At 41.7% G+C, this 14,990-nt stretch overlaps 1 protein-coding gene across 3 annotated transcripts in view; it reads left to right on the plus strand.

The window, feature by feature from the left end:
- znf407 (zinc finger protein 407) overlaps positions 1–14,990 on the plus strand; it is a 138,406-nt gene that overhangs the window by 72,652 nt on the left and 50,764 nt on the right. For all 3 annotated transcript variants that reach the window (XM_086154599.1, XM_086154601.1, XM_086154600.1), the window contains one exon: positions 10,208–10,374. In XM_086154599.1, the coding sequence (XP_086010725.1) occupies positions 10,208–10,374 (167 nt within the window). The remainder of the gene's footprint in view (positions 1–10,207; positions 10,375–14,990) is intronic.

A 14,990-nucleotide genomic window follows, 5' to 3' on the forward strand; every position in this document is an offset into this window, starting at 1 on the left:
CTGTCTCCCATTAACCTCATAATTATAATAAACTCCACAATGGCTCAAATCACCTAAGCATTGAGGACTAGGGAGGCGACCCCGCTCCCCCACCCGTCCAGTCGACACTGTAGCCACTACCCTACTATCCCCCAGCCCATTGACCAAGATTAATGAATCCTCCGCCGTTTTTAATTAGCACAGCCTCAGTCATCAATTATGTCTGCCCCACCCCAAATACAAATATTGTTATATTTGGGGAAAAAATTCTTGATTTATTTCACTGTGGTGGCCGATGGAGTGAGATGAATGGCCTCCCATCATCTTCATTTGCAGAGATGAGGAGGAGGAGGAGGAGAGCCGGGGGATCGAGGTGGGGAAGTAAAAGATCACAAGGGGTTGGGGTGGGGGTTGTCACACGCGAAGCTGAAAATGTGGACAGGCCTCAGCCGGGGAAAGGCAGGCCTACAGGGACAGACAGGTCCGGGTTTCAGTGTCCCTCCATGGGGATGCAACTGTCCAAGTACTTAATTAGATTTTTCTCTAACCCAGGGCTTCATTAATACCATCATTGTCGTGCTGATATGACTGGTTTATATGTATAAATGTTATCAAAATAAAAAGGAACCAGCATCAGCACTTTTTCTACAAAGCAGTCGATAAGGCACCCTCGCCATTTGCCGTCACATATTTCATTATATATGATCTTAAGCGTGGTGAGGCTCGTGTGGAGAAAAAAAATAATCAGAAAAGGGTGCGTTTCTGTATTTATTTATGCATGTAAAGTTGTGTACACGCGTTTGTATGATAATACTACACATATCATTGAGAATTTTTAACAGATATGATTTCACCGAAGTCTAGCTGTTATGGTCATTATGCAGTCTGTTCTTTGACCAGGGTGCTAAATTCTAATCTTATTTGCTCTGTCAGCCAAATGAATGAGCAACTTGAATACACTTTAATTTAGACCAGCAGCTTAACTAAATACTCCCTGTTTTCTCTATGAGCGATGTTCCTTTTTGTAAAGTTGGAGCACCAGATTTTGTAGTCCAGATTCAATCAGCTGCCTCATGCATTCTCCTTATAATGTTATAATCATATGATATAATATAATGTAACCTCATGTTATAATCTATCTATCTATCTATCTATCTATCTATCTATCTATCTATCTATCTATCTATCTATCTATCTATCTATCTATCTATCTATCTATCTATCTGTCTGTCTGTCTGTCTGTCTGTCTGTCTGTCTGTCTGTCTGTCTGTCTACTGTATATATATATATATAAATAGATAATGTGTGTGTGTGTGTGTGTGTGTGTGTGTGTGTGTGTGTGTGTGTGTGTGTGTGTGTGTGTGTGTGTGTGTGTGTTTCCTTAAAGACACTGTGTAACATTATTGTATTTTTCTGCTGATTTTTCCAAAACACAAAGATTCTCCTTTAGTTCCATCTCTATCCAGTACTGTTTGACTTACAGAGGCAATAACTAAACTGTATTTTGTCCAGCTGGACGTAATTTGATGAAAGGAAAAAAAAAAGAAATGCAGACAAAAATGAGACACAATATTTGTGTCAAAACTAAATTCTTTTCCGTCTCCGTGGACTCATGCTCGAAGCGAGTCAAGGTTTGTTTTTCTTAGATAAATATTCCTGTATATGTTAAGTCAGGAAGAAAAATAAACCCTACAAATAATTGATTCAAAGGGAACAAAAAGAACAGTCTCATTTCTGCAATTCTTCACATTTACTAATATCTGACTGGGACGCGTTGTAATAATAGGGTAAGTGCTTGCTTTATGACTTGAAGATGTGCCTGTCTCATTTTGCTGGTGTGGGAGTTTGGGTGTTTGCGCTGCGGTGAGCCATCAGCCATTTCGCTTTGGCTGGCAACACACACACACACACACACACACACACACACACACACACACACACACACACACACACACACACACACACAAAGATTATATACCCTTACTGCCATGACCAGAGCATGCCTGCTGACTCCAGAGAGAAAGGTGGGAAACATTCTGAATATTTAATGAAGCTTGCAAAGCCCACCCCTGTCTTCCCCACCCAGCAAACCAACACTGTTCCTATGTCCAGCACCGCACACACACACACACACACACACACACACACACACACACACACACACACACGCACACCAGCACAAAACAGAAATAATGTTTTAAATGCAATCATTGTCAGGCCCAAACAATGTCATTTATCAAGGGAGCATTTGGGACTGTATAATAAGTTTCACATTATTAATACAATTTTTCATCCTCTGTCAAGCCTATCTGATTTATGGCACACGTGTGATCTAAGGTGATCATTGAATTACAATTCCAGTAATAAGAGAGAGAATGGACCTGGTCTTTTACTTCTGCCCACTGGAGCACACAGAGCCACACACACACAGCAAAGTCTCACAGCATTATGGATAAGCAGCCTCCGGTTGTAACATATAGAAGTTACACAAAGCACACAACCATCCTATTTGTGCTTCACTTTAACTGGACATGTCATGGAGCAAATTTGATTAATATTTGTGAGCTAAACCGATCTGCCAACTTCCTCATTTCAGCAAGGAAGGAGAGGAAACAAAGAACAACAACCCTAGCCCATTCTTAATTAGATAAAGGACACTGCTCATTATTATAAAATTATATTGGGGCTCAGAGAATGGCCTTTTAGGGATTTTGTAATAGGGGAAGAGACACACGTTGCTTCACGGCCAAATGATTTACAGCTAGAAGGTTTGCGATTTATTGACTGTATTTTTTATTAAGTGGCTGTTACAGTCGCTGACCAGGTCATTTCCCTTTGTGTCTGATCAAAATCCATATTCAGACACTCCGCAATCCATACCCGGTAGCTCTAGATTAGGAGAAAATGCAAGAGGAATGTCGGCCTCCCCTTTTCCCACCGCTGCCTCCGAAACACCCAGAGCCTCAGCTCATAAAACGTTACCATAAACGCTTATGTTGCAGGTAATATGATTGAACCGACAAACAACAAATGAACAAATGCGATAGTGATTTCTTTTGAGATGATTCGATAATCAAGACCGACTCCTACCATAACATTTGGATCCAGTATGAACATGTATTTGCCCTATTAGCGGTCTTGCTTTATCAGATTAGCTTGTTGTCGAGGGCCCCGTTGATCGGTATCATTCATCATCCTGTTGAGTTCTGTTTAGAGCGAATTTAGGGAGGATGCTAATTAGATTCTAAGAGTCTAGCCCCAGTTAAAGATGGCAAAACACTTTGCAGACTTGTCCCCCAACTCTCAACCCCAAAGGCTTTGAAAACGACAACCCTCCTCAAGATTTCCACAATTTATGACATATTTTCTCTGTATTCTTAAAAGATAATTAGGTTTATCACCCATTTTTTCCCTCTCGGCCCCCCTTTCCTTCACTTTTGTGTACCTGTGAGAGCACAATTGCGAAATAAAAACATAAATATTTCTACAGCACAGCAGCACTGGCAGGTGAGCCTAATGAAATTCTAGGAGTGTAATTTGATTTACGAGGTGCTAATGCAGCCTGATATTAGAGAGAAAAAGCTCTGATATGGCTGCCTAGTGCTGTATTTAAGGCCTATCAGAAGCCTGATAAAGAGCATCCTGTCCTCAGTGCCGCTACTGAGTTATTGTTGCAGATATTCATATTGATAGTAACTCTTCCTGACGCAATTTAGTGCGAGCAATATATAAATATGAAGATAATAGTTAATTTTGGTGGCTTTCCAGATTGCAATGCTTTAAATTCGGGAATTAGAAAAAAAAACAAAAAACTCAGAGTTATGACGGTTTCGACCCTAGACTGTGAGTGTGCTTTGGACACTGGCTCGCCACTCACACCTAACATAGCTAAAGTAAATCACCGATATACCTACAATTACTTGGGTCGTAACCATGAGTTAGGTATTGATATTAAGGTAAAACCTCAGATAGGGTATATTAATATAAGTGATGAGGAACTATGATAATTGAAGAATGTTTGTTTTTGTAATGTATTCCCTAAAAAAACAATACATTGACTCAGTTGTAATGATGGAAAAATAATTTACTGTTTCTTTCACTTGACTTGGTCCCAACTAAGTATCGAGAGAAAAACGATTGTGAGCAAACTTGACTTGTTTTATTTAATACATGTAAACTTAATCTACCAAAAAAAAAGAGAAAAATATATATACACGTTAGCTCCAAAATATTGGAATCTCCCTATTCGCTTTGAATAACCTATTACCAAAAAACATATTTTTCATGACATTCTCAAATGTATGACTGGGTGGTTGTTTTTTTTTCCTTTTTTAAACAAACACAAGGAAAGAAAAAAAATCCCAAACAAATGAGCTTGATCCCATACACATACTGTGGTGTTGTTAATGTGCAAATGTACCATACTTTAGACGGTTGTGTATGTTATAATGTGGCTCATATAATCACCCTTAAAAAATCAGAGTCATTTGTTGGTTTTATTTTATTTTAGTTTATTTTTTTTTCAGGGTACAACATTTTGATTCATAGAGTTGTACCCTCAAATCCTATTAAGCTTTAAAGCATTGGGTCTGAAAACTTCACATCAGACCGGTGTGCCCATGCATGCAGAGAGAGAGGTCACTTCGGTTTGTATTGTAAAGAATCATGGTGTTTTGTTCTCCTGGAAAAAAAAAAAAAAAAAGATATCAAGTAATTTAAGCAGGGTTTGTATGAGCGCGAGTCCGAGTGCACGTGTGTGTGTTTGTGTGCGCACGCACGCACGCACGAGAGAGAGAGAGGGAGAAAATTCCACACATGCTTCCTAGGCTCAGGTCTATGTGTTCAAATTGTGTTTGGGACTATTGAGCTATGACTCATAATAAAAACAGGCAATAACAGGGCCACCACAGAGGGACCTGGCCTTTGCACCTCCGTGCCCCCCCACCCCTCCACTCCTCTCTCCCTTCCATGCCGCCTCCTTTTCCTTGTGGCCTCTCTCCACCCCCTAAGTTATGGGCTGAATAACAGAGCAACAATATTAAGATAACATTTCCTGATTGTTTGTCAGACAGGAGGCTCCTTCACCCCGCTTTCATCACGTCCACCGTGTTCATTAAATTGACAATTTGTATTTGCCCTACAGCGGGATAAACAGGAGCTTATCTGATGGGCCTGGTCTTTTATTATTTATTTCATTATCTTTCTTTTTTTTTTTTTTTCCTCTCCTCCTCCTCTACCTCCTGGGATTGAAGGTAAACATAAATCAGCAGCCGCATCTCTTTTGTGTGTTGTTGTTTATATTGCAGTCATATGCAGCAGTACTCCTCTCAAAGGAGGTTCATCTACAATACTCCGTAGACACACGTGGCATCTTCATAGTGGTTTTTAGTTGCTTTTGGTACAACATGCTGGCTGTAGACTTTAAAATGCCCCTCTAGGATAATTCTTGGTTGTTTTTTTTTTTTTACAGAAAAGATCCTCAATTCCTTTTGGCAGCAGACTTTTCACTATTGTTCTAATGTCTAGAGCACGTCAGAGCTTGGTTTCTTTGTTCTTCCACCCCAGTACCGTCCAGAAAAAACCTCTGCGGTAGCGACAGATTTCACTGACCAGTGATTTCTGAGGTGTCGCTCCGAAGCACCATCCCGTTGCCTTGTTATATATCTTGGTCTTCCAGTTAAGTCTGTCATTAGTTGACATTGTGCATGCAAATTAAAACAAATAACAAAACCAGCATCCTTACTTCACTCGTTGCACAAATGTAATCTTTTCCTCATTTTTTACTTTATCTTTGCTGTCTAATCAGGTTAAAATTGACTGCTATTGAAGAAGAGCCTCTCCTCAGACACATATTTAGGTCCGAACCCAGTCAACCACCATTTAAGGCATACTCAGTCTTCCTACCAATATCTTGGAGAGCTCAGGGCCAAATGATTTAATCTTCATTCAGCTAATTTAGTCTGAATTTAAGCTGCCGGGTTGTCGAAGTGCAGAGTGATGGAGTCTGAAAACAGGACGAGAAGGAAGGGAAAAACGGAAGGAAGGAGGGAGGGAAAGGGAGAGTAACAGAGATAAAGATAGAGCGACGAAGAGGGAAAAAGAGAGACGAGGGAGGAGGGGGCTGAAGATGATGATCCATCCTGACCCTAGTGAATGCTGTCATGTTCCTCCCTCTAGGTAATCTCTCTCACTCACTCGCTATTTTGCATGTGAAAATGCTCTCCTGACAGTTGCATATCAGATAAATTTTCTCCCCCCCCCACCCTCCCCGCCCTCCCCCTTTTTCCCTTCGCCAAATAAACAACAGTCTTCACTTTGAAGTTGTATGTTTGTGTCAGTTTGGCTTGAGGCGAGAGTCGGCCTCTCTCTCTCTCTCTCCCTCTCTTTCTGTCTTTGTGTTGCAGTGTGAGAGCAACAGAGGATTATTCCACTCAGCCAACTGGTCAACATAATGTAAAAAACCAGGGAAGGAGTTCTTAGCGGTCCACAGGACCATCACAATTAGTTTAGTCAATTAAAAAAGCTGCATGGCGCTCACAGGCCCATTGATCAGTGGACGGTTTAGTTTTCACAGTTTATACCTAAACTTGCAGTTAAGGGAAAGCAGTTATACGCACAGCTGATAGCAATGTCACTGAACGTCATGTTATTCACTGTATCCTTTATGTTAGAAAGGGAAACTTTAAGCGAAGCGGGTAACTCTAAAACACATTTTCAAGACACTTATTATTTTACATTTATTTTTTTAGATCTGTATTTTTTTTTTTTTTTCGGATCCCAAAAATATGATCACAGTTTAGGTTTAGCACACTACACGCTGAGATCCTCTCAACAATCACCACCTTGCCACTTGGGGGTGGTAGTGAGTGCGTGGTAATGAGTCAGATCTTTTTTCTGCTTTCAGGACATAGTTATTCCTCCAAAGGGATTTTTAAACCCCGCAATTAAGTCCAGCGTGGCCTGCGATGCTCTGACAAAGGTTCTTTATGATTAAATTGATGACAGGATCACATCATAGTATAGATATGGAAATGAGTGACAGTATAGACTCACATGTATGCAGCTTTCAGAATATACAGACAAGAGGCCCACCTGGGTCTTTGAATAAATCTGCTCAACGTGTCAATCATGTGGCCTGGCTTCATAATCTGGGAGGGAAGCGGAAGAGGTGGGGAGAAATATGGGATTGGATTTAAAGCAGGGATTTAATGACCGGGTAGAACTTGTTTGCCGTCACAGATGTCTATTCTTGCAGTGGACTCTGGATGCTCAATATTGACAGCAATGCAAAATGCTAAGGAGAGGTCAGTGAAAAGCGAGATATGTTTTAGTGTCTGTATCTGTGTGTGTGTGTGTGTGTGTGTGTGTGTGTGTGTGTGTGTGTGTGTGTGTGGTGTGAGTGTGTGAGTGTGTGTGTGTGTGTTTTACCACGTTGTCTTATAATAGATTTGGGCTCAAACTGATTAACAACATTAGGATAAAGACCAAAGGTGAAAGACAAAGATTAAAGATGAATTATTTGGTAAATACAATGAGATAAAGATAATGGCAGTTAAGATAAGTGATAAGTAAGTGATTAAGTAAGAGCAGACGAATTATTCAGTCAGTCACTAATGTATCTATTTATTTATTTATCGATTATCTCACCTTACAGAGGTACATACTCCTACATGTAAGCTTGAGGCTTTTTCTTAAACGGTTTCACTTTTTGGCAATTTTAAATTAGATACTTTCTTCCTATTTAGATTTAAATCCTTCCAAGATAACTTGGATTTTTATTGCAGCGCCAATTGTTTTAAATTAAAAAAGATAGTAAAAAAAAAAAAAAAAAAAAGGCTGACCTCTCTTTCTCTCCTACTGCTGCCTCTTCATCCTAGTCTTCCTCCCTCTTCCACACACACACACACACACACACACACACATAACTGATAACTGCACAAGTGCACGTATGCACAACCTTTTTTTTTTCTTTTTTTTTTTTTTTTAACGCCCCTCTCTTTCTCTCTACGCAACCTCCTACCTTCGGTGCGTTTCATTCGGTGCCTGGCTGTTTAGAGGCAGCGTGCATATGTATGGGCAAGTCAGTGGATCGTGACGAGATCTGACATGCAGGGACAAGATCAAAGCGCTCCATCTGATCCCATAAAAAAGACGCAAACCCTCCTCTCATCCTTCCAAAACCCCCACTGATAGTCAACTCTGCCAGCACTGACTCCTCCGATGTCTCCTCTCCTCTGCTTTCTCTCTTTTTTTTTTTTTTTTCCCTCCTCCATCCCAGCATGCATGCCCACATCAAGGCCTGCCTGACTTTGCGATTACGCCCCGTGATAAACAATGGCCCGTTTAGCTTATAAAGCAGGAGCGTTGTGGATAGTGCTTACAATAAAAGATAGCATCTCCTCAGTCATCTTACTTACCTCTCTCATTGTGGCATAGGGTGACGAGCTTTTCTATAAAAGCCACAGGAAGAAAGGAACCAAGGGAAATGTGTATATATATATGTCTCTCTTTATAAATATTGTATATACATATATTTCTTATATATACACACATTTAAATGTAGAATGCATCTGAACTTAGAGCCAGGTGACAAAGGCGCCATCTCATAGCTGTGCCATCCGTCCTTGTAAGTCAGCTTAAAAATGTCCGTCTCTCTTTATATATATTGTACATATATATATTTCTTATATATACACACATTTAAATGTAGAATGCATCTGAACTTAGAGCCAGGTGACAAAGGCGCCATCTCATAGCTGTGCCATCCGTCCTTGTAAGTCGGCTTAAAATGTCCTCCCAGCTTGCATGGAGTAACATCTATATCCCATTCCGATTCATTTTTATGGAACATATAGATTGATATGGAAGCCAGGATACGCTTTGCTCTCTATCTCTCCCTCTTTCTACCTCTCCACCTTTTAATTCCCCCCCCCCCCCCCCCCCCTTCCCCTCTTTCCCTCCTGCTCATTCTCCCTTGCCCCCCCCCTTCTTCCAGTAAGGAAGATGTATGAGTTTGAATTATTGATTCAGACACATGCTACATGCTGCTTGGAGTCATTATTTGTTCAGGTGAGTGTCATGCTGCTCGCTATGAAACAGATACCATGGGGATTAAGCGACACAATCAGGACTTAAAGACAGCCACCCTCCCTAAAATAACATGGTCCTCGCTACAAGACAAATGCTTCCTAAAACCTGACTTCATTTGTTTATGACTCGCACATTAGTCATTCCGCGCTCAAATTATAGAGCGGGTGTGCCGTGTAATTCCAGCATAGGCTGCTCTATTGTGTTTACTTTGTCTTTCTCTTCAAACCCAATAACACAGCAGATGAACATAGGCACAAACAACACGCACACACACACACAAACACACACAGCTCTTGTCAGATGTTGTATTTTCAGGAAGAGACAGCTGTCCAGAATCAACACAAAGAAAGAGCAACGCGTGTACGTCCACAACGTTAAGAGAAGCTTTTAGCGCTATAACACCGCTCGCAATGCTTGATAGTGCCTTTCCAAATCAGAGATGTTAATGATCAAAACAAAACAAACATGACAAAAAAAAAAAAAAGGGTATCACCAGACAACACTGAGCTTAAGCTGAGCTCAGATGACAGAGCCGCAAGAGAGGCTGCTGCAGGTAAAATGTTACTAACTGTTCCCCGAGCTATGGCTAAGTGGTCAGTGGTGTGTGTGTGTGTGTGTGTGTGTGTGTGTGTGTGTGTGTGTGTCGTGTGTGTGGTCGTGTGTGTGGTCGTGTGTGTATGCGTGCAAACATCTGAATGTGTGCGGACACATGCACACCACATTGGCACGTGTGTGTGTATGTGTGTGTGTGTGTGTGTGTGTGAGACTGCGAGTGCGAGTGTGTGTGGCCTGTAACAGAATTTCTCGAGTCCTCTGGGCCCTGGTGCAAAGCAGAGAATAAATGGTGGAGGTGGCAGTCCAGGACAGAAAAATCAATGCCTGCTTATACAGACATGACACACCAGCAGCATTGTGTGTGTTTTGTGTGGCACACGTGAGTGTCGCTGTAAATGTACAGCGGGCAAGCAGATGGCCCTGCACGGTGTGTCTTTAGTGCAGGACCCAAACATTTCCTCTCTCAAAGCAAAGATTCAATTGTTATTTTTTTTGTCAGCTTAGACAATTTAAAATAACTCACCTACCCCTCTCCCCTCTGGCCCCCCTTTCCCTTTTCTTTTCTGCCCTCCCTCCTCCGCAGGAAGTTTGAATGCAAGTTGTGTGATCGGTCCTTCAGCGAAAAATGGGCTCTGAACAACCACATGAAACTGCACAGTGGGGAGAAACCGTATAAGTGCGCCTGGCCATCCTGCCACTACTCCTTCCTCAACCTGTCAGCCATGAAAGATCACTACCGGACGCACACTGGTGAGACACACGGAGAGGATGTAACATTCTCCATACCCCATATCGCAACTTTACCCCTCCATAAACAAATCGAATAATTTTCCAATCCGAAACAATTTTCGGACGTAGATCTGACATGTACATGCTGCCTGTTTCAAGAAACACCATTCTTGGATCAGGCTGCCACATACTTGGATCAGACAAAATGTACTTCTTGGTTCCTCCTTAGCCGCATAAGCTGTAAAACAAAATTAAGTTCATGTGCTAACTGTGAAAATCTCACATTAACTACGTCTTCACAGCTTTGTTTGGAAGAAAGATACACACATTTTTGGCTGATTATAGCCTTGACTTGTCCATCTGTACCGCTTTTCGACATCCGTAGAGTCGAACACAATCTTAGCCCTGGAGAGACTCAAACAGTTTTCCTCCTAGTTCTGTCAATGCCATTTGCAAGCCTGTAATGTACCGCCACTTGAGTTTGAAAGGAGATGAGGAAAAGCCAAGCACACTCAAGTTTTTTTTTTTTGCTTGCCAACTTGGTGAGTGTAGAAATAGAGGTTGTATGCACTCCCTAAATTCAACTAGCTGTCATGTATATTTCCCCAAAATCCATCTGGTCAGAGTGTTTGTTCCCCAAGCCATGCTGGCTAGCAAGTGTATGTCTATCAAATCCACCTGATTTTCAAACGTATTATTTTTTATTATCTGGTCAGATATGACCATTGTGCTTCGTGAACCAATTCTTCAAATAGAACAATCGCTCTTCAAATCCCAAATTATGAATTTTTAGAGGCAGATATTAGATCTCACTTGAAATTTGTGTCAAACCGGCACTTTAGTTTACCCACTTTCTTATTAATTACCGTCCTTCAAGTGCACCCGAGATTCCATTGTGGGGTGTTTTTTTTTTTTGTGTGTGTGTGTGTGTATATTTATTTATTTAACAGATTAAATAATTTAGATAGATGCCAGCATGAATAATAGTACCACAATCAGAGCCCCAAGACAGAGCCCCACCTAAAAATGTGTCTTTATGCTGCTGCCCAGAAGCTTCCCTTTGGCCTCAGGAATGTCCTGCACGCGGCCCTGTTAAGGCACTGACACAAGCAGCAGCAGCCAGTGGCCTGACAGCCTGACTGAATGCTTGTAGGAGAGCCCTCCATTTGTCACGGGTGCCCGATGTGTGTGTGTGTGTGTGTGTGTGTGTGTGTGTGTGTGTGTGTGTGTGTGTGTGTGTGTGTGTGTTTGTGTGTGTGTGTGTTTGAGAGACTTGCTGAATGCTATTTTAAATGTGTTTTAACAGTGATGTAATGTCAGTGCTCCTCTGACATAATTAGACATTTTATTTTCATTTGTTTCCAACGTTCATCATTCCCCATTAGGTGGCTGGCGTCATGCTGTCACCTAGCTTTAACCTGCAGAGGCACAGAGTAGCTGTGTGAAAATGAGTGAATGCGTCTTTGTGAGTTTGGGGGGGAAGAAAGACTGATCGAACGGAGTATAGTTAAACGGAAAATGATGAAATGTTTGGTAAGTTGCATGTATGAAAATAAGATATGAAAAATGGCAAATGACATGACGCTCAAAAACGCCAGAACAATTTGCTCTGCCGTGACCCCTTGTACAGCTGTAATTGGTGTGGAGAGTCACCTGCTTACCTTCTGCAATAAAGCCCCCGCAATCGCATTTCCTGCAGCAACCTGACACACTGAAATATTATCAGCATGTGTAAGATCTGTTTAAAGGTTATATAATCGTAACGGTCACGGTGCTAAGATGCAAAACTAATAACATAAGTACATAAGTTGGAGATATGAGAGTTGAACTCATCTGTCCTGGGAGCAGAGCAGTGAGTAATTGTGTGTGTGTGTGTGTGTGTGTGTGTGTGTGTGTGTGTTTGTGTGTGTGTGTGTGTGTGTGTGTGTATTTGTGTGTATGCGCCTCACACACACACACACATCTCATTGCCATCCATCTCATTAGTGTCGTCCTCCACTGTCCCTAGTTCTTTCCCCCCTACCAAAAACTAGTGCTTATCCTGCATTCAGGGATGCAGTGGAGCCGGAGCCAATTGTCTTTGGGCTAGAAGGGGGCTCACCCGGGACCAGTTTCCAGTCAATCACCGCCCCGAAAATACAGACATTCACTCTTTCATTCACGCGTCTTTGGTTTAACCTATTGCATGTTTTTGGTGCAGGAAATCCTAGAAAAAACTGACGTAGCCACAGAAAGAGTTGGCACACAGAAAGGCCCTACTTGGAAGAGAAGCTGCTGAAAAAATACTACATTAATGCACAGTGCTAATATCTAGCTTTAGCAGTCAAGTATAATGTGAAATAGAGCATTGTTTAACACTAAAATAATAATACACATCAGCTCAGTAGACCAAACTGATTATTTTTTGATTTCATTTGATTCTATTTTTACTGTTACCGTTCACTCTTGTTTTCAATGGAATTTTGAGTTATTATTGGGTTTTTTTTCCGCAACGATATGTAGTGTGTCAAAGCTTGAGTCTAGAAGCTTTAAGGAAGGCGGCTTACTCAGGGTATGGCCAATTGAACTTAAATAAATAAATAAAATAAAATGAAATAAAAAGATAGTTTTAGAAATTTAAAAAAAGCCTATACCAGCTATAAATATGTTAAATTTGCAATATGTTAACAAATACATCCACTTAAAAGGTATATCATAGAAAAATGTAAAACTAAAATGTTTCATTTCCACAGTCCACGGACAGTAACCGGTTGTAACATCCAGAATCACGTAAAAATAATCTAAAGTTAACACCTCTAGCTCCCCTTCTCCCGCTCCGAATGCATTGTTCCTTTCTGATTTGTGTGTTTTTTATGTTAATCGCTCCCTCCTCACTCGCCCGTCGTGTCGGAGAGATGGTGAGGAGGGCGGGGTGGGGATTCAGTGGTCGTCAGCCGCCAGGGTCATTTGTAACTGCTGATGAATGAGCGACTCAAATAAATAAATAAGTGCACTGCATCTGACCCATCCAGCTTTTCCCAGGCTCTTGGGCATTGTAGGTAGAGGGAGGGGGGGGGCGGAGGGCTGAACGCAGCGACAGGGCCACAATTGATTTCCTCATTGCCTCAGTTTGTCGCTTAATCTGGCGATATGCTGATAAATCTTCGCACTTTGTCAATTAATTTCCCTGAAAAATGAGACCCAAAATGGCGAACACATCAATACAGCAGTGGATTCCGTGTCAAAAATTAAGCGGTAAAATTAATTGCCCTCCCATCCGCTCCTGCTAAAACATAACTAATGAGGGAGGCAATTATAGCTGCATGCCGACTCCTCCAGGGTTATTTGAAACACACACACACACACACAAACACACATAGATACGTACACACATACATATATAAACACACACATGAAAAGAGAGGTTGCATATTTTGTCTTCAAAGTTCTTTTAATTGTCTCTCTATGAGGCATATGTAATTCAGCTAAGGTTAGAGGGCTGAGGTGCATCATGGGAACAAGACAAAAGAGACACCGAGCAAATCTCCAAATATCCAAATGGTTTAAGGACAATGCAGGCAGTTCAACATGAATTGTGCTTTTTAAGGCCAGTTTTGTGTCTGCTGGCATACATGGGCAACTTGTGTGTCCGTGTAGGGAACACTTCTGTGTTTTGGAATTGTGTTTTAGTTCAGGTTCTGTTGTTGGGAATTCAGTCATGTGAGAGCAAAGCTGCAGACTGATGCTGCTTAAGGACGGAACATGATTTTAGGAAAATTGCTACATTCATTTCAGACAAAGGTTAATTGTCAGTATATTAGTGAATGTGTCTGGGGATGAATCCAGCAGATGCAACACAGTGTTTTAACTTAGAGGTCTGGGTCTGCCTCACTCGGTCACCGCTTTCAGTATTGACAGCAGCGCGCCACTCTTTTACTTCCCCACCGCGCCGTCCCACCCAGGTCCTTGGAGGGCACACCACCACAGATCAGGGGATGAAAAGCGCACATATAATTTATTGCCAATGTATCCTCCTCAAGAATCCTCCGGAATAATTGTGGTGACCGCGGCTGGGCACAGGGATCGATGGCTATGGATTTTTCTGTGGTGGGGTCTTGTAGCGTTGGTTGTAATCAGAGGCGGAGAGAGGGAAGGGGCTAGAGGGGGTAATCAGCACTGTTTCGTCTATGTGAAGCAAAGATCCAACCGCATCCAGTTTAGAGGTGAGACACACAGGTATGATGATGCCTTTTTTTTTTTTTTCTCAACATTGTCTGTTTTCAAATCTGAAACCCAGGAAGCCCCGTTTATCTAAAACGCTACCTTAAGCCTATGGAAAACCCGAATTGCACGACGATGTCTGAATCACTTCTCGTAACTTAACATGACATATTCATGCCGTTGTGGTTTTAGGACTCTACTGATTGATGCGAGGGGGATCGATCGCAAACCATCACCCGTCGACCTTTTGGAATACAGGCTTTTCTAGTTTTTGCTGTAAAAACAACAAACGGTTTTTGGTTCGGTTTGTTTAATTTCAGGGAGGGGTTTTGCGTCAAAGACCATCGGCACACAGATTGGAAAGTGAACCTGAATGTATTGGCTAACGAATGCAGGGTTTTAAGGCTGTTTTTCTCCGCTCTAAGTGGCACTGCATT

This window comes from Fistularia commersonii, chromosome 11 (assembly GCF_037954325.1).
Source record: "Fistularia commersonii isolate RoL2024-O1a breed Wild chromosome 11, RoL_Fcom_v1.0, whole genome shotgun sequence".
NCBI classification, from domain to species: Eukaryota; Metazoa; Chordata; class Actinopteri; order Syngnathiformes; family Fistulariidae; genus Fistularia; species Fistularia commersonii.